Genomic DNA, 25,047 nt, shown 5'->3' with positions numbered 1-25,047 from the left:
CTTTCTGGTTGTTATTTAGCTTCATTCCAGAGTAACTTTCATTTCATCTCCTGTGCAACTAGAAAAACATGATGAATGATGAAAGGAAGGTCAAAGTTCAGGTAAAAACTCTGATGGACTTTGTCAACATGATTCTTGAAATATTATAGAGGAACAAATCCGCCGTCCACAGAAGCTCTGGTTATGAAACATAAACTCAGGTTGGCCTGAAATCCCTTCATTTATGTTTTATTAAATGGTGTCAGCAGGCAAAGGGCCATCAATTAGGTTAAGATTGTATTTCAGTGAAATTAGAGCCAAAATGCAGCATGTTGATGATAAAAAGAAGGTTTTTAGTTCTTGTTGGTCGTTTTTATCGTTGACTTTTTGTTTTCTGCTCTGTGTGACTCAGAACCACAGAACAAAATGCAGACGGGCAGGAACATGAATGTTAAAACTTAAAACAGGTTTTTGTTGCTTTGGGCAATCCTCTTCTTAGGTTTTCTCCCAGAGCACACTGTAAAAAACCGGCAGTGAAGTTCATATAAAAGCTCTACAGAAAAATACTGTAAAAATGCTGTCAAACAAAATGTTTTTTTATTATTTTTGTAGCAGCTCCCCAGCAGTTGAATTTATCCAGCCAGTCTCGACGGGTGAATTTAGCGTTTTTATTTTTCTTCTGGTGATTCGTCACCACAGTCACCGTGAAAACTAAAACATATACAAATATTAAAATACAAACATAAACTTACAATACAAACAACAAAACAAAACGTACCTCGCTGCTTTCACTGGGGAACACTAATTGTTGATTTCGTCATGCTACTCAGCTTGACAGTTCAAGTCATTGATTGACACGACGATTCTACCAGCTTTTAAAGCCCTCATTAATTACGGCAGCCCAAGAGGTACAACAACAAAAAAAAACCCAAAACATTACAAAGTGCAAATACCATTAAATAAAACAAACAAAAAAAACAACAAAAATACTAATCAAAACAGACAAACATCCATAAACAATCTGTGTCATACTTAATTTAGAAAATTCTTAATTTACTTTAGTCTATCCGTTACACTCCCACCAATAATGCATGAACTATTACCAAAAAATCATGCATTATTTCAAAATATCCCTTAAAACCATGCAGATTGTTTAAAACATGCTTGTCTGTGAACATTCAGTTTACAAGTCACTTTCTAATAACACCACCAATGTTTGCACTGGTCTTTGTATCACTGAACTCTTAGAGATAAAATCCCTTCCTGATCTTTGTTCTCAACTTCACTTTTCGAACTAAGCCGTCACTATCAACCATTGTTTCCACAACACGACCCAACTGCCACCTATTTCTTGGGAGAAAATCTTCTTTAACAATTACAACATCATTTACCTTTAGATTGCGCCGAATTACATGCCATTTTTGTCTAATGGAAATATTCTGGAGGTATTCTCTCTTCCACCCACAAAAACTCAGGACCTGTTAGCCAATTTGTAGTTAAAATCTCAGAGGCACATAACCCTCTTGATGCATGATCTGCTGGATTTTCAGTGGTGTCAACATGATTCCATTGATTTGGATTTGTGTTCGCTATAATTATCTGGACCCGATTTGCCACAAATACATGAAACCGTCGTGCTTCATTATTAATATATGACAACACTACTTGTGAATCTGTCCAGAAAAACTCAGTGTCTATCTTCATATCAAGTTCTGATTTTAACAGAACGCTCAACCTAGCAGCAACCACTGCAGCTGTAAGCTCGAGACGAGGAATGGTTGTAATTTTCAAAGGAGCAACTCTGGCTTTAGCCATGATTAAAACACAATGAATTTCACCTTTGTCATTCTCAAATCTGAGGTAAGAGCATGCACCATATGCTAGGCTGCTAGCATCTGAGAAGTGATGTAGTTCTGTTTTAACAATTCATCCAAATCCTTGGGGATGATAACATCTTTGTATCATTAACCCTTTCACATCCTGAAGGCTAAACTTCCACTTCTCCCACCGTACAAGTAAGTCTTCAGGCAGAGCGTCATCCCATCCAATACTTCTGCGGCACAGATCTTGTAAAATACATTTCCCATTCATAATGAATGGTGAAATAAATCCCAGCGGATCATATAGAGATGCTATTACTGACAAAATACCACGGCGTGTGTCAGGTTTGTCCCTCAGATCAATGTGAAAGCCCAAACAGTCACCTTTGACATGCCATCGCATACCTAGAGTATGTTCACTAAGTGTTAAATCAGGCTTGAGATCAGCAGAAACCACACTTGTGGCTCTCTCAGATGGATTCACACAATCTAGAACTTCAGACCTATTGGAATTAAATTTGTGGAGTCTCAAACCACCTTCTTTGCACAGTTTCTGCGCTTCAGTTATTAGTGTGGTGGCATCATTAGTTGTAGGGACACTTATTAATCCATCATCAACATAAAAATTATTCTCCACAAATGCTGCTGCAGATGGAAACTTTGATCTCTGCTGATGTGCCAAATATTTTTAGACCAAAATTAGCACAGCCTGGAGAGGAGGCAGCACCAAAAAGGTGGACTTTCATCTGAAATTCTTTAGGCTCGCTCTCCAAATCTCCTTGCTCCCACCATAGAAACCTGAGGTAACAACGATGCTTTGATGAAACATAAAACTGGTGGAACATCCTTTCAATGTCACAAATAATAGCAACAGCTTCTTTTCTGAAACGCAGAAGGATTCCAATTAAAGAGTTAATCAAATCTGGACCAGTCAACAAAGTGTCATTCAAAGAGGTACCACGAAATTTAGCTGAGCAGTCAAACACTACTCTTAACTTATCTGGTTTCTTTGAATGATACACCCCATGATGAGGCAAGTACCACACACAACCATCATTGATGTTTGTCTCAGGAGCTAGTTCAGCATCACCACAGCTAATGATTGACTCCATAAATGTTTTATAATGATTGTTGAACTGATAATTTCTTTTTAACCTTCTCTTTAGATGTTGTAAACGTACAATAGCCAGCCTCTTATTATTTGGCAACACAGGAAGGCAGGGTGTTTTAAATGGAAGGGGCATCTCCAAATGTCCATCATCTTTCTGTGTAATATTTTCACTCAGAAGTTGTATAAACCGAATGTCATCTTGGGAAACACATTTTCCTTCTGGACCCTTTTCATTGAAATCCAACTCCAAAACTCTTAAAACATCAGAAGCCAATGGAGCGGGCATTTCTTTCACCATCACTTTATGTACAAATCTTTGGTTACCTCGCCGATCTAAATGTGGATTGGCTGCCCCGATAATACTCCAACCAAGAGCAGTCCTCTGAGCAAAAGGTTCATTTTCCCCACCAACAACAACTTCCAAGGGAGCCAAAGCAGAAGGACAGTCAAAACCAATGAGTAAACCTACTTCACAGTCTTGTAAAGCAGGCATTTTGCCAGCCAGATGTTTAAGGTGAGGCCACTGTAATGCTGTACTTCTACTTGGTATGCAAGATGTATCAACAGGAATGAAGTCACGTGTGTATGCTTGCGGCAACCGCATATAATCATCAGAGAAAAAAACTCCGAACTTGCAAGTCAAACACATTTTGACTAGAAACAGGTGTATCAACAGAAACCATGGTACTAAGTTTTAGCTGTACTGGTTTGGTTTCAACCGTCAAGTTTTTCACAAGATCTTCTAAAACAAAGGAGGAGTCACTCTGAGTATCAAGGAGTGCATAAGTAAGTATTTCTTTCCCAGGATCCTTCACAGAGGACAGAAAAACTGGAATAATACTTGATGTGGCAGAAATGTTTCGGGTGAGTGCATGAGATAAAACACTGTGAGAAACCTGAGCTGTTTCTTCTGGAGAGATTGAACACTGCTGACCAACATCCCGACATCTCACTCTGTCCTTGTGTAAACAAGTAGGATGATGTCGTCTACACTCTCCACAAACATGCCGTGTTTTACAATCTTTCAATAAATGGCCTTTCCTTAAACATCCAAAACAAAGATGGTTCTGATATATAAAGGATCTTTTGTCTTCCATTGATTTAACTGCAAATTTGGGACATTTAGCAACACTGTGTGAAATGTCTGTACAAACCAAGCAAGGCAGTTTAGATTTCAGAACATGACCAGTTTCTTGTTTCTTGAACTCCGTACTGGTATTAAAAGCCTTAGCTTTCCTGGAAAGATCATTTGAAGAAGTTTTAGACTTTAACAAAAATGGAGAAGCAATAGGATTACATGCTATACGTGCTTCCTTTTGTATAAATCTAGAAAAACATTCAAAAGATGGATATTCTCCACACGCATCAAGCACTTCAACAACAACTCTACTCCATTTATGTACAACCCAGTCTGGTAATTTCTTCAACATCTTATGATTTTCTTCACAATCATTTAAGATGGACAGTCCTTTTACTTGAGGCATAGCCTCTTCACAACTTTTCAAAAAGTCAGCAAAATCTCAGAGAGATAATGGATCATTTGGTGCAATCTTTGGCCATGACATAAGTTTATCCCTAAATGCTTTCTGAATTACAAATGGGTTTCCATATCTGTCCTGTAGAACTGACCAAGCACCCTCATATGCATCCTCAGAGCTTCTGTAAAAGAAACCTTCCACAGCGTTTCAGGCTTCTCCAGAGAGATAACCTTTCAAATACAACATTTTTTCCCCAACAGAGATGGATTTTGAATCAATTAAAGTTGTAAATGATATCTTAAAGTCCACAAATTTCAAAAGGTCACCTGAGAATATGGCAGGTTCAGGAACAGGAAGGCGACTTAAACTCAATGAGCTCGTTAAGGCTTCAGCCAAGTTTACTGCAGGAATCTCAGAGCTTGAGGTGGTAGAATTGATGCAGCCCTTGCAGCTGACTTTCTTGGGTGTTTTAAAATTTGCACTGATTTAACCTCAGGCTTAAAATCAAGATTTTCCCCTTCTACCCCATCTTCAAGTCTGCTATAAACATCAAGCCGAGCTGCAGCCATTTTAACTTCCATATCTGTTTGCATTACCTTTAACTTGCTCTTCTCCTCATCAAGCTGCTGTAGCACTTCAGCTTCCTTCTGCTTCATTTCTGCCATAATCTGGGACTCATGACACTTCCAGTCACATTCAAGCTTACTGACTCTCGCATGTTGAGCTTCAATCTCCAACATGGATTTAACTTGTACCTTTTTAGCCGCAAGATCAGCTTCTGCTATTACACGCCCTTGAGAAACTTTGGAGCTGGTAATTGATGAACCACATGATGAAGAACATTCAGTAGAGATTTCTCCAAAAACAGACTGATATTCGTCTCTATTTAAGACTTCTCGCACCCTTTCCTTTTCAACTTCTTGATTCAATTTTTCTTCAACAAAACCCCCTTCTAAACGTTTACACACAAGATCATAAATCTCATTTGTTAGTATAGTACAGGCATCTAGTTTCTGCACAATATCTGGAGTATTTAAAGAATTACATTGAAGAAACTCATAATTCTGTTTCACTTTATCAAGACTGTTTTGGATCTGCTGATTTATTTCATCCAGATTTTCCTGAGAGCAAAAACCCTTTAATTTCTTCCTGGCTTCTCTGGCGATTTGTTTCCAGGATGCATAAGATTTAAGAAATGCTTTTCTCCGTTTCAGGGAAGTGCCCCAAAACAAATGTGGCAACCTGGGGGTGGATTTTCTTTATTATGAAACCCAAATGTAAGATGTTAAAGTTTAAGATAAGGGAAACCGACAACGCCACCTGGAATAACTCCAGGAAAATAGAATAATAATAAGGACACAGGTACGTTCTACAGGAAATGAGACAAGATTCAGACAATTCTACAAAAAATTTATTAAACTTTAATAGGTTGTTTAAATTCACAATAACCTGAAATTGAATAGTTAAAACAGTGAAGGCATTTTTAATAAAGTTGATTATAAAATGTTTAAATTTCAAAGGAAACTGAGGCTCACCAGTGGGGGGAGAGTAGTGAGGAAAGGGGCAACATCCAGTGAAGAAAAGGGATCACCCTGGACACTACAAAGACACGGCAAACACACACAAAAAAAAAGGGGTGTTCCACAAAACACACAAGACAAGACATCGCCACCAGGGGTCACCACCGCCACCACAGAAGCCTCAGTCCCTAAAAGAAAGACAAAAAATGAAACAATATGAGTAAAACAGTGATACAATAGCACTACAATATTGCTTTTTATCCCGTTCGTAGTGCCATCGATGCTCCCGGCAGCGGGGGAAAGTTCATACAAATCTTTTAAAACAATTCATCGTAGGCAAAACAGCAGCGAGTGTACGTCCAAATTTAATAGTTGTCAGGGACTCAGCAGGAGGCTAAAAAATAAAGTAGATTATTAATACAACTGCTGATAAAAACTATGACTTATGGTAGCTGCTTACCTGTAAATTACTGCACGGCCAGACAAACAGATCCACAAGGTCACTTATGGAGCGCAGCTGTAACAAAACACTACATAAAGGCTTCGTTTACATGAGACGGATGTTACCTAGCCATGCTAGTGCTTACCTTCCCGGCAGCAAACAACCGAACAAATCGGTCCAGGAGTTGGAGGCACAGCAAGGGAGGCTAAACAAATCAAACCAGCTTGCATTAATGGCTATGATAAAAGCTGACAAACAAAGAAACAGCCACGCTTACCCAGCACAGCTCAGCAAACAAACTAAGCAAAATGAGTTGACGTCATGACGCAAGTAGTCTTGTGACAGGTAGAGACCTGCTTATATGCAGCAGCTGAAATTGATCTTAAAGTGGCAGCGTACCATTTATGCTGCTACACAAACAAAAAACAAAACAAACTAAATAAATGAAAGGTTGTTAGCCCGCCCTCACAAGTACTACAAGAAGAAAAACAATCCTAACTGGGCGGACTAACAAAAACGAAAAATAAACGCTAAAACACAGCAGGAGGCAGTGCAAAAACTGTAAAACACAGAAATTACTAAATGCTTATTAAATCATTTTAATCAAATCAACCTAAAACACATTAAAACACTGCCTACCTGCATCGCATAAATCAACACTCTCAGATCAAACCTTGGTGTAGCCGATCTGGTGCAACCCTAGCAAATAAAAACAATATATAAACACACAATTCATTCAGATTAAAAAAGACCAATGTAGAAAACCGACCTGCGGCGTCCAACAACCACGCCCAGGTAACGCTACCAGCTGAACACCATCAACAATGCAGTCCTGTATAAAAACACCATATCAGCACAACTTACTTAAAATAATCACTTTATACCAGTTTCCCCCAACCTACCACAGCCAGCAAACAGCGTGGGCCCAACACACAGCTGGTCTCACACACAGGAAACTGATCCTTGGCCACCATCCTTCCAGCTTCCCTTTTATGGAGGCTCAGGCTCAGGTAGAGAGAGCGACACCTAGTGGTGCCACCTGTTACTTTCTCATCCAGGATTTAAATGTTCCTTGGTTCCTATATTTGTATTATGGAAATTTAAAACCTCAGAAGAAGTAGCTTGTAAACAAAAAACAATTTGCCCTTGAGAATCAATCAATCCATCCATCCATCTTTTCCAGGGTTTATGTTTAAAAACTGCCATAAATTCATAAAAAAATAGACAACTGTCAAATGTTTGGTTTTTTTTCTCTCCATTTAACAGTAAAATCAAACCTCACAATAATCCAGTAGGATAATAACTGCTGTTAGCTGGTAGGTTATAAACGGCAGGGCTGGATTTAAACTGAGAAATGTTTTTTATAAGATCATCCAGTGTGAAGCAGAAACCACATTCCCTCTAAACACAAATAAGACAAATTGTGTAAATAAGACATTAAAGAAGCCAGAAAATGTGAGATAATTAACAACTTATTGTTTGTGATTTCTCATTAGAAAAGTAATTATAAAAGATGAAACCAATTAGAGGCTCCAGAACAATGAGGTATAAATGCCATACCATACCATACCAACTTTATTTATAAAGCACTTTAAAACAACCACAGCTGATACAAAGTGCTGTACATCAAAACACAACATAACAATAAAAAAAACATAAAATAAAAACTTACAGTTTAAAAACAAAAACATACAATTTAAAACTAGATCCCGCTAGAGTTAAAAGCCAAATAAAATAAATGGGTTTTAAGACGAGCTTTAAAAGTGGACAGTGAAGGGGCCTCCCTGACCTGCAAAGGCAAGTTGTTCCATAATTTGGGGCCCATGACAGAGAAAGCCCTGTCCCCTCTGAGCTTCCTTCTTGATCTCGGTACCTCCAAAAGCAGCTGATCTGCGGACCTAAGAGACCGATAAGGTATGTATGGGTGAAGAAGCTCAGAGAGGCAAGCCGGGGCAAGATTATGTAGTGATTTAAAAACAAACATAAGAATTTTAAAATGAATCCTAAAATATACCGGCAGCCAGTGAAGTGAGGCCAGGACAGGGGTCACGTGTTCCCTCTTTCGAGTTCCTGTCAGCAGTCGTGCAGCAGCATTCTGTACTAGCTGCAGACGTGAGAGCAGCGACTGACTAACTCCCAGATAGAGTGCGTTACAGTAATCCAATCGAGTTGAAATAAAAGCATGGATCACTGTTTCAAAATGCTGCCTGGAAAGAAAAGATTTCACTGACGCCAATCGCCTTAAATGATAAAAGCTGGAATTAACCACGGCTCTGATTTGGCTATCCAATTTAAAATCACTGTCCACCTTAAAACCAAGATCTGTAATAACAGGTTTAAAATAGACCTCCAAGGGTCCCAGGTCAACAGAGGAGGACTCACAGGAGCCACTGGGTCCAAACACCATCACCTCTGTTTTGTTTTCATTAAAATTTAAAAAGTTCAAGGCCAACCAAGCTTTAATATCACCTAGACATGCCAGGAGATGTTTGATAGAATGCAGATCCTTTTGCTTCAGGGGCAAATAAATCTGACAATCATCAGCGTAACAATGAAACGGAATCCCATGTTTCCTGAGGACAGAACCCAGAGGCAGTAAATAAAGAGAGAAAAGCAGTGGGCCCAGAATGGAGCCCTGTGGGACGCCATAAGGCATCGAAGCAGCAGATGATTCAGAGTCACCAATCTTGACCGAGATTGTTCTCTCCTCCAGGTAAGACCTGAACCATTTAAGAACAGTGCCACCAATACCTACAACGTGGTATAATCGCGATATTAAAATGTCGTGGTCTACTGTATCAAAGGCAGCAGTTAGGTCAAGTAAAATCAGAACAACATGGTTACCAGAATCACATGAAAGAAGGATGTCATTAAAAACTCTTATTAAAGCAGATTCTGTGCTATGAAGAGTTTTAAAACCTGACTGGAAAACCTCCAGAATGCCATTGTAATCTAAAAACTGTTTCAGCTGACAGTACACAAGTTTTTCTAAAACCTTAGAAAGAAAAGGCAGCTTCGAAATAGGCCGATAATTAGCCAGAACAGTTTGATCAAGGCCAGGTTTTTTAAGCAGTGGTTGCACTACTGCATGTTTAAAACTAGCAGGGACCACACCTGATGACAGACTGCTATTTATAATTGCAAGAACAGGCTGCCCTATGCTAGATAAGATATGTTTAAAAAATCGTGGAGGGACAGGATCACGAGGGGAACCTGATGGCTTAATATGGCCAACCGCGTCCTCTAAAAGTGAGACAGTCACAGGCACAAACTGATCAAAAGCAGCCGAGCGAGGGACCAAAACAGAGGGGTCAGAGTCAGGAGCTGTGATAAGAGCGCTGGTACTACCAACCTTTTCAATAAAAAAATGCAGAAAATCATCAGGAGAAGCTTCCAAACAGGCATTCTGTGGAATATTAAGCAGAGAGTCAATGGTGTTAAATAAAACACGTTGGTTATGGCAGTTTGAGAGAATAATATTTGCCAAATATTCCCTTTTTGCCTCTTTAACCGTGCTCTGGTAGAGACGCCAACAGTCTTTTAAAATCTGAAAAGTAATCTGCAATTTATCCTTTTTTCACCTGCGTTCAGCACGACGACATTCCTTCCTTGCAGCACGAGTTCTGTCATTAAACCAAGGCTCAGGTTTAATCCTTGGCTGCCTGGTTTTTAATGGAGCAACCGAGTCCATGATGGTTTGGGAGGAAGAGTAGAACCAGGACCAGAGCTCTTCTGTATCAGAGTGGAGAAAGTCAGATGATCCACAAAGCTGAAGAAAGGCAGTAGAGAACTGAGTGGCAGTGGAAGGGTTAATAATCCGACAGCGCCGAGCAGCAGCGCGAGTTTTAACTGCAATTGGTGTCAAACTGACATTGAATAAAACAGGCAGGTGATCCGAGAACACGGAGTCACAGATTTCCAGGTTAGTCACAGGCAGACCACAGGAAATGACCAGGTCCAGTGTGTGTCCGTGCTCATGTGTTGGGCTGGATACAGCCTGCACCAAATTAAAAGAGTCCAGAAGGCTTAAAAAGTCCTTTACCAGAGGTTTATCAGGAAAACACACGTGTATATTGAAGTCTCCAACAATAAGAACATGTTCATAGTTAGTCATAATCCCAGATAAAAAGTCAGAGAAATCGTTTTTAAAATCCTTATTATATTTGGGGGGCCGGTAGACGACAGCACCAGCTACAGTTTGTGCCAACCTTGTGAAGACTTACAGAAAACGTTTGACCTCTGACCTCTGTCATTCCCAACAAAAAACATATAACAAAGTATTGAGATTAACTTTTTTTATTGACCAAATATTTATTTTTCACCATAATTTGCAAATAAATTCCTCTCTCATCTTCATAAGTGGGAGAACTTGTACAATTGGTGGCTGACTAAATACTTTTTTCCCCACTGTATGTTAATTTCAATGTTTCACACGGGGAACCAAAAATGTTCAGAAGAACAGGACAATGCTTCAGATACAGTGGAAATCTGGATTCAAACTTCAAAATGATGACTTTGTTACACAGCGTTGCACCAAAACAGTGATATGCAGAAAGGTGAATGATTAGAGGTAAGCAGGGATGAAAGCTGAGGCCCAATAAGACAGAAGTCGGATCAACTTGTGACACCTGGTGGAAAATGAGGCTGTGGGAGCAGAAAGTGATCAATCAGGTGTGGAGTCTGTGGCCGCCATGATGACTCCCACCTTGGACAGGAAGCGATAAATAAATTCAGCTGATCTCTTTATCACTTAGCGCTCGGCTTTGAGTGTCGGATAACCTGAGACCTCCTGCATCGCTGCATTTAGCAACATTATCAAACGGCTGGAACGGTAAAACGAGCCCAGAGAGGGTTCAGAACCATAACTTAGAAATGTATAAAAACCTAAAACAATCAGATTCAACATGTTTCTGAAGTGTTTGTACTGGTAATCAATCAGTTTACAATAAAATATCACATCAACAGAAATTTGTTTTTGTCACAAAGTACGTTTTTATCAGAGTTGACAAAAATCACATGTGGGGTCCCTCAGTGCTCCATCTTGGGGCTCCTCTTATTTAAAACATACGTGATCCTGTTAGCTCAGGTTAGCTAAACAAGATTAGCTAGAGTAGCTATGCAGATGATACTCAGCTCTACATCATGATGACCTTCAGTGACTCTGAACCATCCAAGAACAAATCAATGCATGGAGGTGCAATAAAACCTGTTTCTAAGTATTTGAAACAACATGAAAGTGTTGCTGATAATCCTCCATCAACAATGGAGGATTATCAATAGTGGGTTTCTATTATACTTTCAAGGCTTTTATTTTTATTTTCTGAATTTCTTAACATTATTTTGGTTTATATTTACAGTATTTTCTGCAATTACAGCATCTCAGTTTTTAGCCATAATATAAAAATGTCAGAAAATTAATCAAATTTGCATCAAAACATTTCTTATTCTGAACCAGATTCTTTACTAGAAGGAAAAGTTCCCTTCACATCAAACATCATCTTCATCTCAGGACTAAACTGTTTTGTCAAAAACCACAGATTTACAGAAAGTCCACCAGAGGGCGCCACATCTTTGCCTCAAGACCAGAATTCAAACAGGAACCCTTGGGAAAAAAAAAAACAGGAAATAGTCCAGAGAGAAAAAAACTCATAAAGAAAACACCCAGGATCATCTGTGTCACCTGCCTTCCACTAAGCTACCGACTCAGGCAACCAGGGAGAAAACAGAGGAACCAAACACTGGAACACAGACTGCTGCTGGAGGAAACACAAAGAAATCAAAGTGAAAGTAAGAGAATAAAGTTTCTGCAGGAAGGAAACTGACTTCCTGGTTTAACTTTCTGTCTGCTGTGTTTTCAGCTTCACTCAGAGACAAAATGGCTTCCAGGTTAGAGGAGGATCTCTGCTGTCCGGTCTGTCAGGACGTCTTTAAGGATCCGGTTCTTCTGTCATGTAGCCACAGCTTCTGTAAGGAGTGTCTGAAGAACTGGTGGACAGAGAAACCAGTAAAAGAGTGTCCAGTTTGTAAGAGGAGATCTTCAAGAGATCGTCCACCTATAAGTCTGGTTCTGAAGAATCTGTGTGAGTCTTTCTTACAGCAGAGAGAGCAGAGAGCTTCAGAGGATCTCTGCTCTCTGCACTCTGAGAAACTCAAACTCTTCTGTCTGGACCATCAGCAGCCAGTTTGTCTCGTCTGCAGAGATTCAGAAAAACACACCAATCACAGATTCAGACCCATCGATGAAGTTGCTCAGCAACACAAGAAGAACCTTCAGGAAACTCTGGAGCCTTTAAAGAAGAAGCTGGAGCTCAGGAAGAAAGTTCAGGAGGAGTTTGATCAGACAGCAGAACACCTGAAGGTCCAGGCCCGACACACAGAGAGGCAGATTATGGAGCAGTTTAAGCAGCTTCATCAGTTTCTAGCAGAGGAAGAGGAGGCCAGGCTGGCTGCACTGAGGGAGGAAGAGGAGCAGAAGAGAGGGATGATGAAGGAGAAGATGGAGGCTCTGAGCAGAGAGATAGCAGCTCTTTCAGACACAGTCAGAGCCACAGAGGAGGAGCTGAGAGCTGAAGACGTCTCATTCCTGCACAACTACAAGGCTGCAGTGGAAAGAGTCCAGCGCTGCCCCCTGCTGGAGGATCCACAGCTGCCCTCAGGAGCTCTGATAGACCAGGCCAAACATCTGGGCAACCTGGCCTTCAACATCTGGAGCAACATGGAGAACATGGTGACCTACACTCCTCTGGTTCTGGACCCAAACACGGCTGGTCCAGAACTCCATCTGTCTGAAGATCTGACCAGTTTGACTGCAGGAGAGAAACAGCAACTTCCTGATAATCCAGAGAGATTTGATGATAATTATTGCTGGTCTGTTCTGAGTTCTGATGGTTTTAACTCAGGGAACCACAGCTGGGATGTTGATGTTGGAGACAATAAAGGCTGGTTACTTGGTGTGATAGAAGAGTCTGTTCAGAGGAAGGGAAGCATAAATTCTGGATTGTTTGTTATATGGTTCTATTATGGTAAATACTCAGCACGTTCTCTACCAGCTCCTTCCACTCGTCTCTCAGTCCAGAAGAATCTCCAGAGGATCAGAGTGAATCTGGACTGGGACAGAGGAAAGCTGTCCTTCTCTGATCTGGATACTAACACACACATACACACCTTCACACACACCTTCACTGACAAGATGTTTCCATATTTCTACACTGATAATAAACCATTAAAGATTCTACCGATGAAGATCTCAGTGATCAAACAGCAGCTCTGATGATCTCAGCATGAAGAACAAAAAGTCCAAATGAAACATTATTGATCAGATGATTGATTGGTTTTATGATTGATAGTTTGATGAATTTCTTAATATCATTTTTAAAATCTGTTTTTAATCAGGAAACTGGAGATGATCTGATCATCTGGAGACGTTTTCATTTTTTCTGTTTTTTCCACTGTAATGTTTTGAACGTTGTTTATTATTTACAACAACTTGATGTAAATAAATTATTATTTTGGTTATTGAAAACTTGCTCTTTCAATTTTACTTATGAAGGATTAGAAAATGAAAACTATCACAACATGTTTCCACATAGCAATATATTTCCTTCTGGTTGAATAATTATTGTTTTCATAAATGTTGTAGATTATTAGCCGTTTAAAACCTGAAGATTTTTTTTTCTTGTTAATTTTGGAAGAATTTCATGTAAACAAATATATCAGCTGGTTTATGGGAACAAATGTTTGTTGTTCATGAATGTCTCTTGTTAACCTGAAACAGCAAAAATAAAACCAATAAAAACAGATAAAATGATCAAGTTTCTTTTCATTGATGCTTCAGATTAAACATCATCAGTAAATGATGCATTAATGTTTCCTCTCACTCCTTCTGATGGAAGAAGACTTGATTTTATTGGTCAGAGTGGAGGAACGCCGCCCTCAGGCCTTTAAAGATGGAGAGATGTGAAGAAATCAAAACAAGGCGTCTAAATGGATCCTGTGGGGAATGAAGACCCAGTAGCTCCACAAAAACAAGAAGCAAAGGAAGGAGCTCAGCGATGAGCCGGATTAGGATCAACTTTGACTTTCTGGTTGTTATTTAGCTTCATTCCAGAGGAACTTTCATTTCATCTCCTGTGCAACTAGAAAAACATGATGAATGATGAAAGGAAGGTCAAAGTTCAGGTAAAAACTCTGATGGACTTTGTCAACATGATTCTTGAAATATTATAGAGGAACAAATCCGCCGTCCACAGAAGCTCTGGTTATGAAACATAAACTCAGGTTGGCCTGAAATCCCTTCATTTATGTTTTATTAAATGGTGTCAGCAGGCAAAGGGCCATCAATTAGGTTAAGAATGTATTTCAGTGAAATTAGAGCCAAAATGCAGCACGTTACTATTATATAATAGCTTACAATTAAATATTGGCAAAGATCAATGCCATTTTCACACGTGGCGAAGCGTTGTTGTTAGCAGCTGCTGAAAGTAACTAAAAAAGTTACTTTTAATGTAACTTAGTTACTTTCCAAATCAAGTAGTCAGTAATTAACTGAGTTACTTTTTCAAGGAGTAATCAGTAATCCGATTAAAGTTACTTTTTCAAAGTAACTATGCCATCACTGTTCATGGGAACAAATGATCATTGTTTATGAATGTGTGAAATTCACCTGAAACATAATTGTTACGCAAAGAATAAAATAAATACAAACAGATGAAGTTTACAAGTTACTTGTGATTAATGACTTTGTAACAAGGAAATCTCAGACTTTTCTGCCTGACTTAACTTCCATGCAGTGTAGAGCTCAACTGGTGATTATTTTTTGGTTTAACCTATTACAGATAACCTAGAATAAAATGTCTGGCAATATGTGTAGCTGCATAATTTCACATCTTTCTCTTAATGGTTTGTGCTGATAACTTGTCACTTTTTGAAGAAGAGCAACTGTTTCACCTCCTCCAATCCAGCGTTGTCTATTGCTGACTTCTTTCTTCAGTGTCTATGGTAGACAGCCCTGACAAACTCTGCACCACCAGAGGGGATTATTCTGCCCCTTGTCTGGTGTTTTTGCTCTAAACTGGCTGGTTCAGCTCCTCCTGGACCTCAGTTAGTGGGTGCTGTGGTTCTTCTGCTGCTCCACACTGGTTTCCAGTGAAACCATGTGTCTCCTTTGCCCTTCAGCCTCATTGTGTGGGAGGTTCTTTTGGTGACTTGGTAAGGATCGGTCCACCTGGGGCTCTGAGCACTTTCTCTTGATGACCCTGAGCTGAACCCTCTTCACTTTGGGTGCAATAGAGGTGTCCCGAGCCTGTTGTTTGTTGGCCACTTGTCTTGATAACGCTGTGACCAAGGTTTCAACTTTACCACAATAAACTTTGGGAGTCAAGTTCTGTGTATCACATATCAGTCCCGATAGTCTGGTAAAGAGTCCTGGAAAAGGCCTTGAGGTCTGGAGCTTTTGTGAAGTGAAACCTGTGGTCTGGCTAACTGACCACCTTAAGGACATTAGAGCCAGAGATAAAGAGTCAACCCACTTTAATTTGCTATATGAAGACATATTTGCTAGTTTTTGAAGTTTTACTTCATTTGCTCCACACAACCTGCTGCAAATCTTGATTTCTAAAATGTGTCCCATTTTCAGATTTAACCTTTTAAGGAAAACCATGTCTTGGTATTTAATGATATATGAGACATTTGATCACTGATTTTTTAAGATTACGGTTCTCATTAGTAAATACCTTAAAGTGATTCAACAGAATTTGACAACCCCTTCAGGAATATATTGATAACTCTATTTGAAGAGAATTTGATTTGATTCTCAGTGTGATAAGATGTAAGTCCCAGGGAAAAGGGTGGGGGGTGGGTCTTGAGAATGTCCTTGTTAATTTATATCACTTTTGGTTTGTTTTCATTTTGTACAAATGTGTATTGTTGATGCTTCAATTTTCATGTCTGATTCCTCAATAAAACTGTTTAACAACGAACATGTTCTATCGAACATTTACTCTTCTAGTCTCAATTATCAAGTTACACTCACTATCAGGGGACAGGTACACGCACACACACACTCTGTCCAACATTCACACTCCGGGACCCAACGATCAAGTTACAGTGATCGTCAACGGACAGCCACACACTCACACACACATTCTGTCCATTATTGACATTTCCGGACTCAAAGATCAAGTTACACTCAGTGTCAGGGGACAGGTAAACACACACACACACACTCACACTCTGTCCAAAATTCACACTCAGGGACCCAAAGATCAAGTTACAGTGATCATCAACGGACAGCCACACACTCACACACACACTCTGTCCATTATTGACATTTCTGGACTCAAAGATCAAGTTACACTCACAGTCAGGGGACAGTCACACTCTCACACACATATTCTGTCCAACAATTACTCTTCTGGTCTCAATTGTCAAGTTACACTCAGTGTCAGGGGACAGCCACACACTCACACACTCTGTCCAAGATTCACACTCCGGGACCCAACGATCAAGTTACAGTCATTGTCAACGGACAGCCACACACTCACACATACATTCTGTCCAACATGCCCAAACAGGACTCAAAGGTCTCTGAACCTCACAGAGGACATCCAGTATACTGGACATACTGCGTCCTTAAGAGTATATGCAACCACTGTCTTTTCCCTTTCACTTAATTAATTGATTAAATGCAGTATTTTAGGGGCTACAACCCAAAATCATTTAGTGGTCCTCAACTACAGGGACACTTAACTCGGATTGCCAATCATTGTGCTGTTGTTTAGTCAGACAACGGGGAGCTTCTCCCACCCAGACAAAATATTTCCAGGGGATTTCAACCAGGCCTCTTTAACCTTCATTTTAGACCAGCATAAAACACAATATTTTCTCAATGAACTTCAAACAAACATCCACTACACTCCAAATTTAGGAGATTTGCACCACACAGACCCTCAATTTGGAAATAACCAATCAGCAGAATTAAAGAGGTTTCTACTTAACTGCTCTTAGCAAGTCAACCCTTTTATTCTTTATTTTAGTGTTCCTGTCAATAAATGTCACACATAATTTAATGGTGATCTATCATGCTTCCTTGAACAAGTTGGGATATTTTTTGCAAAATGTCAGCTGCTGGTGGCCACACCGCCTGACTCAACTTTTACACTCACACATGAAGATAGCTGCAAACAGATTCGTACATCTTGAAAATCAAAAGTGGAACCTCCTGCCCAACCAGTAAGAATGTAGCAAGTGGTTTCTGGGTGGTAAATAAACAACAAAACTCTTGTCTTTTCCAACCTACATTGCTGATTAAACTTGTTGGAGATCAGCTTGGTTGCTAGGTAACATAGAGGAACTCTGCTGCGGTTGCTAGGTACCAGGTCAGTGCCCAGGGAATGTGACTTAACAATACAGTGGGTATAGAAATGTCTCATTTTCCAGACACCAAAAAACATTAACTTATTGCCAAAAAGTAGCTCGGTTTCTTTGGTAAGTGGCTGGATTGTTCTTAGAAGCAGTAGAGATAAAAATGGAAATCCAAAGACATACAAAATGTGAAATTTGCATAATAGGTCCTTGTGACTGATGCTGTTTTTTGTTCACCTTGACCACACTACTTTACAGTCCTCTAGAAGTTATTGCTCACCTTCACTTGTGCAAAGGCGTCATCTGGTTCAGGTTGAATTCTGGATCTGGGCTTTTTCAGGGTCTCTTATGATCATTTTTTGCCAAAAATACCCCCGCAGCTAAAGAAACATTTACAGTGTTTCTCATGTTTTTCTAAAACTGCAGATTAATAGGAAATCCTCTAGAGTAAAGACAGTAAAAAAGGGAAATAGTTAAAAGAGAAACTAATCGAGAAAATGCTCAGGGTCACCTTCATCACTGACTCAGGGCAGACTGACACTGAACAAGGAGAACAGAGAGAAAACCGAGGAACTAGACTCTGGAACACAGACTGCTGCAGGAGGTAAAACAAACAAATCAAAGTGAAAGTAAGAGAATAAAGTTTCTGCAAGAGGGAAACTGACTTCCTGGTTTAAGGTTCTGTCTGCTGTGTTTTCAACTTCACTCAGAGACAAAATGGCTTCCTGATCAAGAGATCGTCCACCTTTAAATCTGGCTCTGAAGAATTTGTGTCTTTCTTACAGCAGAGAGATCAGAGAGCTTCAAAGGATTTCTGCAGTCTGCCGTCTGAAAATTACATTGTCTGATTTCAAAAAAATTGCAAATTATGGCGGAAACTAAGTATTTAGTCAATAACAAACAAGCAAGACACAGACCTGTGACTCTTTCTCTAAAAGGCTCCTCTGTCCTCCACTCAGTACCTATAGTAATGGCTCCTGTTTGAACTTATCAGTATAAAGACTCCTGTCCACAAGCTCAAACAGTCACACTCCAACTCCACCATGGTGAAGAGCAAAGAGCTGTGGACTTTATCCATATAAATACGGACTGTGGGTGAACCACAGTGCTGGTTCTGTTGGACCTCAGTGTTGATCATGATATTTTACTGAGTCGACTGGAGAGTTGGGTCAGACTCTGTGGTCCAGTGCTCAACTGGTTTGAATCTTACATAAAGAATTGGGATTTCTTTGTTTCAATTAGAAACTTCTCATCAAAGAGGTCAAAGGTCACATGTGGGGTACCACAAGCTCAGTCCTAGGACCCCTTTTGTTCAATATTTATATGCTCCCACTAGCTCAGGTTATAACACGAAATAAAATCAGCTACCATAACTATGCGGATGATGCACAGCTCTACATTACAATGCCGCCAGGTGACCTTTGACCCCATCCAGTCACTGAATAAGTGCTATGAACAGATAAGTGTGTGGACGTGCCAAAACCTTCTCCAGATGAACAGAAACCAAACTGAAATTATTATCTTTTACCTAAAGAGGAGCGATCTAGAGTTATAGATCTATACATATAGATATAGAGTTACAGATCTAGAGTTATATTCTAGAGTTAATGCACATATTCAGTTATTACAACTAAAAATCAGCGATCACGCCTGAAATCTGGGTGTGGTGATGGATTCAGACCCGAACCTTCAGAGACACATAAAGACAGTTACAAAATCAGCCTTCTATCACCTAAAAAGCATTTCTAGGATTTGAATAAATAAACAACCCATTTGGTTTCTTATCTAGAAGTGAACAAAAAGTCTTTTTAGCATCTGGACAAACTGTGACTCTGGAAAGCATTGAAGGGTGGTAAATGCAGAACAGAATGATGCTACATTTACCACAGATTGTTAACAGGACATCTTTTGATGTCTGATGTATTTTTGGGGTTTAAAAATTAAAATAAAAAGAGAGGTATTAATTCTTTGTTTGGAATCCAATCAGACCCAGTTTAAAATCATGATCTAGGGGTTTCTGTAGGGAAAAAAGAGTGAAATGGCCCTTTCCTATTTGGGATGAAGTCAATGGGAAGGCCTGTAGAAGTTTTGATAGAGAAAGCTGATTTTTTAGAATACGTTTGTTGGTTTTATGTTTTGTTGATTTTATGATAGTGTGGTTAGTTTTATGGTTGGTTGGTTGTTCAGTTGGTTTCATGGTTTGTTGGTTTCATGGCAATTTGTTTATTTTGTTAGTTTGGTTTTATGATTGATTGGGTGGTTGGCTGGCTAACTCTGATAAGCAATATGGATCAGTATGAAATCACTGATGCAACTGTTTGGCACTCCTTCACTCAAATCTTCTGTCAGCATTGAGGGAATATCAATACATGGTTTTTGATATGCTGTCATTGTTTTTAGTCTGATTTTATGAATTTATTATATATTTTTTGCTGTAATATTTAAAGTATTTCATTTTTAGCCATATTATGAAAACATGGCGGAAAATGAATCAAATGTGCATCAAAACATTTCCTTTTCTTGCTCCAAATCTTTGATAAAAGGAAAAGTGGTGACACTTTATTTGAAGGGATGTGCATAAGACTGACATGACACTGTCATAAACATGACATAATACCTGTGATGAACATTTAGGAGTGATTTTGATTTTGAAGTGTCATTCAGTAAATAATGGCACTTTTGATACAACGTTTACATTTTTGATTGACTTTTAATGCAAGTTTTAATGGAACTTTGCATTAAATTGTCTTTATTTACCAAATTAACATTTCATTCAGTCATTCATGTTGAAAACATAAGTCATGTTATGTTTTTGGTAGTTTCATGTCAGTCTTATGCACACACCATCAAATAAAGTGTTACCAGAGTAGTTTTCCTCAACACCAAACAGCATCTTGATCTCCAGTATGGAAGTGGTTTTCTAAAACTGCAGATTTAAAAGAAATCCTCCAGAGGGCACCATATTTTTGCCTCAAGACTGGAATTCCAACCAGGAACTCTTGCACAAACATCAGGAAGTAGTCCAGAGAAAAACAAATATCATCGACATAACACACTCGGGGTCACCTGTTATCTACAATATTTTTATCGCCGACTCAGAGCAGACTGACACTGAATGAGGAAAACAGAGAAAACTGAGGAACCAGACACGGGAACACAAATTGGTGCTGGAGGAAAAACAAGGAAATCAAAGTAAAGGTAAGGGAATAAAGTTTCTGCAGGAGGGAAACTGATTTCCTGGTTTAACTTTCTGTCTGCTGTGATTTCAGCTTCACTCAGAGACAAAATGGCTTCCAGATCAGAGGAGGATCTTTGCTGTCCGGTCTGTCAGGAGATCTTTAAGGATCCGGTTCTTCTGTCATGTAGCCACAGCTTCTGTAAGGAGTGTCTGAAGAACTGGTGGAGAGAGAAACCAGTAAAAGAGTGTCCAGTTTGTAAGAGGAGATCTTCAAAAGAAAATCCACCTTTAGATCTGGCTCTGAAGAATCTGTGTGAGTCTTTCTTACAGCAGAGAGAGCAGAGAGCTTCAGAGGATCTCTGCTCTCTGCACTCTGAGAAACTCAAACTCTTCTGTCTGGACCATCAGCAGCCAGTGTGTTTCGTCTGCAGAGATTCAGAAAAACACACCAAGCACAGATTCAGACCCATCGATGAAGCTGCTCAGCAACACAAGAAGAAACTTGAGGAAACTCTGGAGCCTTTAAAGAAGAAGCTGGAGCTCAAGAAGAAAGTTCAGAAGAAGTTTGATCAGACAGCAGAACACCTGAAGGTCCAGGCCCGACACACAGAGAGGCAGATCATGGAGCAGTTTAAGCAGCTTCATCAGTTTCTAGCAGAGGAAGAGGAGGCCAGGCTGGCTGCACTGAGGGAGGAAGAGGAGCAGAAGAGAGGGATGATGAAGGAGAAGATGGAGGCCCTGAGCAGAGAGATAGCAGCTCTTTCAGACACAGTCAGAGCCACAGAGGAGGAGCTGAGAGCTGAAGACGTCTCATTCCTGCACAACTACAAGGCTGCAGTGGAAAGAGTCCAGCGCTGCCCCCTGCTGGAGGATCCACAGCTGCCCTCAGGAGCTCTGATAGACCAGGCCAAACATCTGGGCAACCTGGCCTTCAACATCTGGAGCAACATGGAGAACATGGTGACCTACACTCCTCTGGTTCTGGACCCAAACACGGCTGGTCCAAAACTCCAACTGTCTGAAGATCTGACCAGTTTGACTGTAGGAGATAAACAGCAGCTTCCTGATAATCCAGAGAGATTTGATTATTATTGGTCTGTTCTGAGTTCTGAGGGTTTTAACTCAGGGAACCACAGCTGGGATGTTGATGTTGGAGGCAATGACATATGGAGTCTTGGTGTGTTAGAAGAGTCTGTTAAGAGGAAGGGAGGCATAAAGTCTGGATGGTTGTATATACGGTTCAATGAAGATGGATACTCAGCATGTTCTCCACCAGCTCCTTTCACTCGTCTCTCAGTCCAGAAGAATCTCCAGAGGATCAGAGTGAATCTGGACTGGGACAGAGGAAAGCTGTCCTTCTCTGATCTGGATACTAACACACACATACACACCTTCACACACACCTTCACTGACAAGATGTTTCCATTCTTCAACACGTATGAAACAGTAAAGATTCTACCTATGAAGATCTCAGTGATCAAACAGCAGCTCTGATGATCTCAGCCTGAAGAACAAAAAGTCCATATCAAACATTATCTATCAGATGATTGGTTGGTTTTATGAAATTCTTGATATCATTTTTAAAATATGTTTTTAGTCAGGAAACTGGAGATGATCTGATCATCTGGGGACTTTTTCATTTCTTTGTGTTTTCCACTGTAATGTTTTAAATGTTGTTTAATATTTACAACAAATTGATGTAAATAAATTACTAGCAGATGATTGAAAGCTTAATAAATGTGTTAGTAGCTAATAAGACTGTATTTTGTTTTTCAACACAACCATAATCTTGCAATGAGTTCATGAACTTTTGCTGTCTCCTTTTTATGTATAAAGGATTAGAAAACTAAAACAATTTTACCATCACAACATGCGTCCAACAATCTACACTGCACTGTTGACTGGTAAACAAAATAAATGAACACAACATTGCAAGATTAGAAGAATTAGCAACAACATAAATTTATTATTTCAACTTCACCTTCTGGTCAGAAATCCAAAACATAATTTCTTTCATTTTGTTTGCTACGTTATTATTTGTTCCAATGAGCTGCTTCTAATACAAACTTTTAGTTATTTTATGTTTTTCTTCATTTAGGAAGAATTTCATGCAAATATGTCAGCTTTCTCTTGAGAACAAATGATCATATTTCATGAATGTCTCTTTTTAATCTGAAACAGCAAAACTAAAACCAGTAGAAACAGATAAAGTTATCAGGTTTGTTTGGATTAATGGCTTCGTGCATCTGCAGCTAAAAATCCTTCTAACATCAAGATGTGATGTTCGAAGTTTCTGCTTGACTTAACATCAATACAGTGATGATTACAGTGGTGATTATTTGTTATTTTAACCTATTACAGATAATCTACAATAAAAGTCTGGCCATATGTGAACCTGTATTAGTTTACTACAGATTACTGCAATTATTTACCACTAATATTTGTAAAAATTAAAAGGTTTCTAACGTGAATAATGAGACAACATGCAGTACACCGTCCACGCCTGCAGAGGGAAGCAGAGCACATGTCTTCAACATGAGCATGCGCCTACAGAGGAACCAGGAAGTGGACCACAGTGCATGGCATTCTGGGTAAATATAACCAAAACAAACATGCTAACTAAGATTAGAGGGAGAAATATTACCAAAATCAATAGAAATCTTGAAACTGCTTCTGTTAGCTGTAAACAGTTTTTTAATTTTTTTAACAAAATCAGTAAAATAAAACAATTTTCGATAATATTTTAATGCTCTTTATTTTAAACATATTACCATTACATTTTATCCAACAACTGATCTCACAGTTTTTAGTTTATTTCTTCAATCAGAACTAAAAAATAATGGAAAACTGGACACTGATGATTATAAGCACTTTTAAATAGAAAATAAACAGTTTGTGAGGAAAATATTTACAAAATCACGGATGCAGAACAGATCTATGTATTTTATGCTCCACTAGATGGAGCTAAAGGTTCTATATCAATCAAATTCAGGAAGAGCCAATCATCCTGTCACATCATGTCACAATTTTCCAAAACTTTTTCTTTAGTTATGGATAAAACATGAACACCTCTATCAAACACATTTGATTACACTGAATATTATCAATTCACAGGACCCTGAATTCCCCTGTTAGCAGATCAGCACACGGAGAAACCCTGTGACTACCTTATAACAATATCAGCTCTAAATTAGGGAAAGATGTTCTTAAATTGTCAAATAATACTCCTCTGTGTGTCTTAAAACATATAAACATTTACAGCTGCATGTATTTACAATTATGTTATATATTTCATAAAATGCGAGCTTAACCAAGAGCAAAGAAGATTTCCTACCTCTTCTCAAGCAACCAAGCGGCAACAGAGAGTAGCACAATACTGACATCATAACAGACACTCACTTAAAGTAACAGTACATGTATTAGTGTTTACCAAAATACATAATAGGAAATTCTTAGAATATAACAAAAAATAGGATTCTTCAGTGTGAATCAGGATCTGGTGAAATTTCAAACATTTTGATAATAAAAATAAAAGCACATTTTCTAAAGTTGTTACACCTGCTCAGAGAAAATAACCTAAAACCAGTTCATTAAACAACACTTAGGCCAGCTGGGATTAATGCTGCAGAGCAAATGATGAAAAAATTAGAAAAATCCTTTATTGTCCCTCAGTGGAGAAATTCAGGTTTACCAGCTAGCAAAATATCATACCCAGGTTAGAAGAAGTGTCAAAGAGAGTAGAGTAGTTTGAGAAATTTAGAAGATTTGTAAATATTTTTTAGACTTTAAGTGAAATTAATAAAAATGTGCAAAAAAACAGCAGAGTTGTAGAGCCTATCCTTCTTCTTGGAAGAAGGATATGCAATAACGCTCATGTGTGCACTTTGGATACATCTCTCGATTTCCTTGTCCCAACAGTTTTTATGATGGTAACCATGGCAACAAGGTGTTTCTACAACAAAATGCAGCTGATTGCCATCACAAAAGGTGAGATAAAATCTGAACTATGACCCCAAATCCAGGAGGAGTTGAAACAGAGGCTTCATGTAGGCAGAACAGAGAGAGAAGAAGGAAGTTCAAACCGTCTCTTCTGACCAAACACAGATTTAAAGAGGAACAGCAAAAGCAAATGAGGTGGATTAGCAGTGCTTGGTGTCA

The 25,047-nt window shown here is 39.1% G+C and overlaps 2 protein-coding genes and 1 long non-coding RNA gene across 3 annotated transcripts; 2 read left to right on the top strand and 1 right to left on the bottom strand.

The window, feature by feature from the left end:
* Window positions 1–577: 577 nt before the first annotated feature.
* LOC116724655 (uncharacterized) lies at window positions 578–25,002 on the bottom strand. Its single transcript, XR_004340211.1, has 4 exons — window positions 24,992–25,002; window positions 10,979–10,994; window positions 758–764; window positions 578–690 (listed from the first exon to the last, which is right to left on the bottom strand). It is a non-coding gene; the product is annotated as an uncharacterized LOC116724655 (long non-coding RNA).
* Window positions 11,989–14,157, top strand: LOC116724542 (nuclear factor 7, brain-like). Its single transcript, XM_032570300.1, has 2 exons — window positions 11,989–12,137; window positions 12,209–14,157. Exon 2 carries the CDS (start codon window positions 12,226–12,228, stop codon window positions 13,618–13,620), a length of 1,395 nt encoding a protein of 464 aa, XP_032426191.1. The 5' UTR covers window positions 11,989–12,137; window positions 12,209–12,225; the 3' UTR covers window positions 13,621–14,157.
* Window positions 20,750–22,645, top strand: LOC116724547 (nuclear factor 7, brain-like). The gene is made up of 2 exons (XM_032570307.1): window positions 20,750–20,909; window positions 20,981–22,645. The coding sequence occupies exon 2, from the start codon at window positions 20,998–21,000 to the stop codon at window positions 22,381–22,383; it is 1,386 nt and encodes a 461-aa protein (XP_032426198.1). The 5' UTR covers window positions 20,750–20,909; window positions 20,981–20,997; the 3' UTR covers window positions 22,384–22,645.
* Window positions 25,003–25,047: the final 45 nt, after the last annotated feature.

The sequence above is a fragment of the Xiphophorus hellerii genome, chromosome 8, assembly GCF_003331165.1.
Source record: "Xiphophorus hellerii strain 12219 chromosome 8, Xiphophorus_hellerii-4.1, whole genome shotgun sequence".
NCBI lineage: Eukaryota > Metazoa > Chordata > Actinopteri > Cyprinodontiformes > Poeciliidae > Xiphophorus > Xiphophorus hellerii.
The sequence above is the reverse complement of the archived record's forward strand: the minus strand, read 5'-3'. Positions and strand labels throughout refer to the sequence as shown.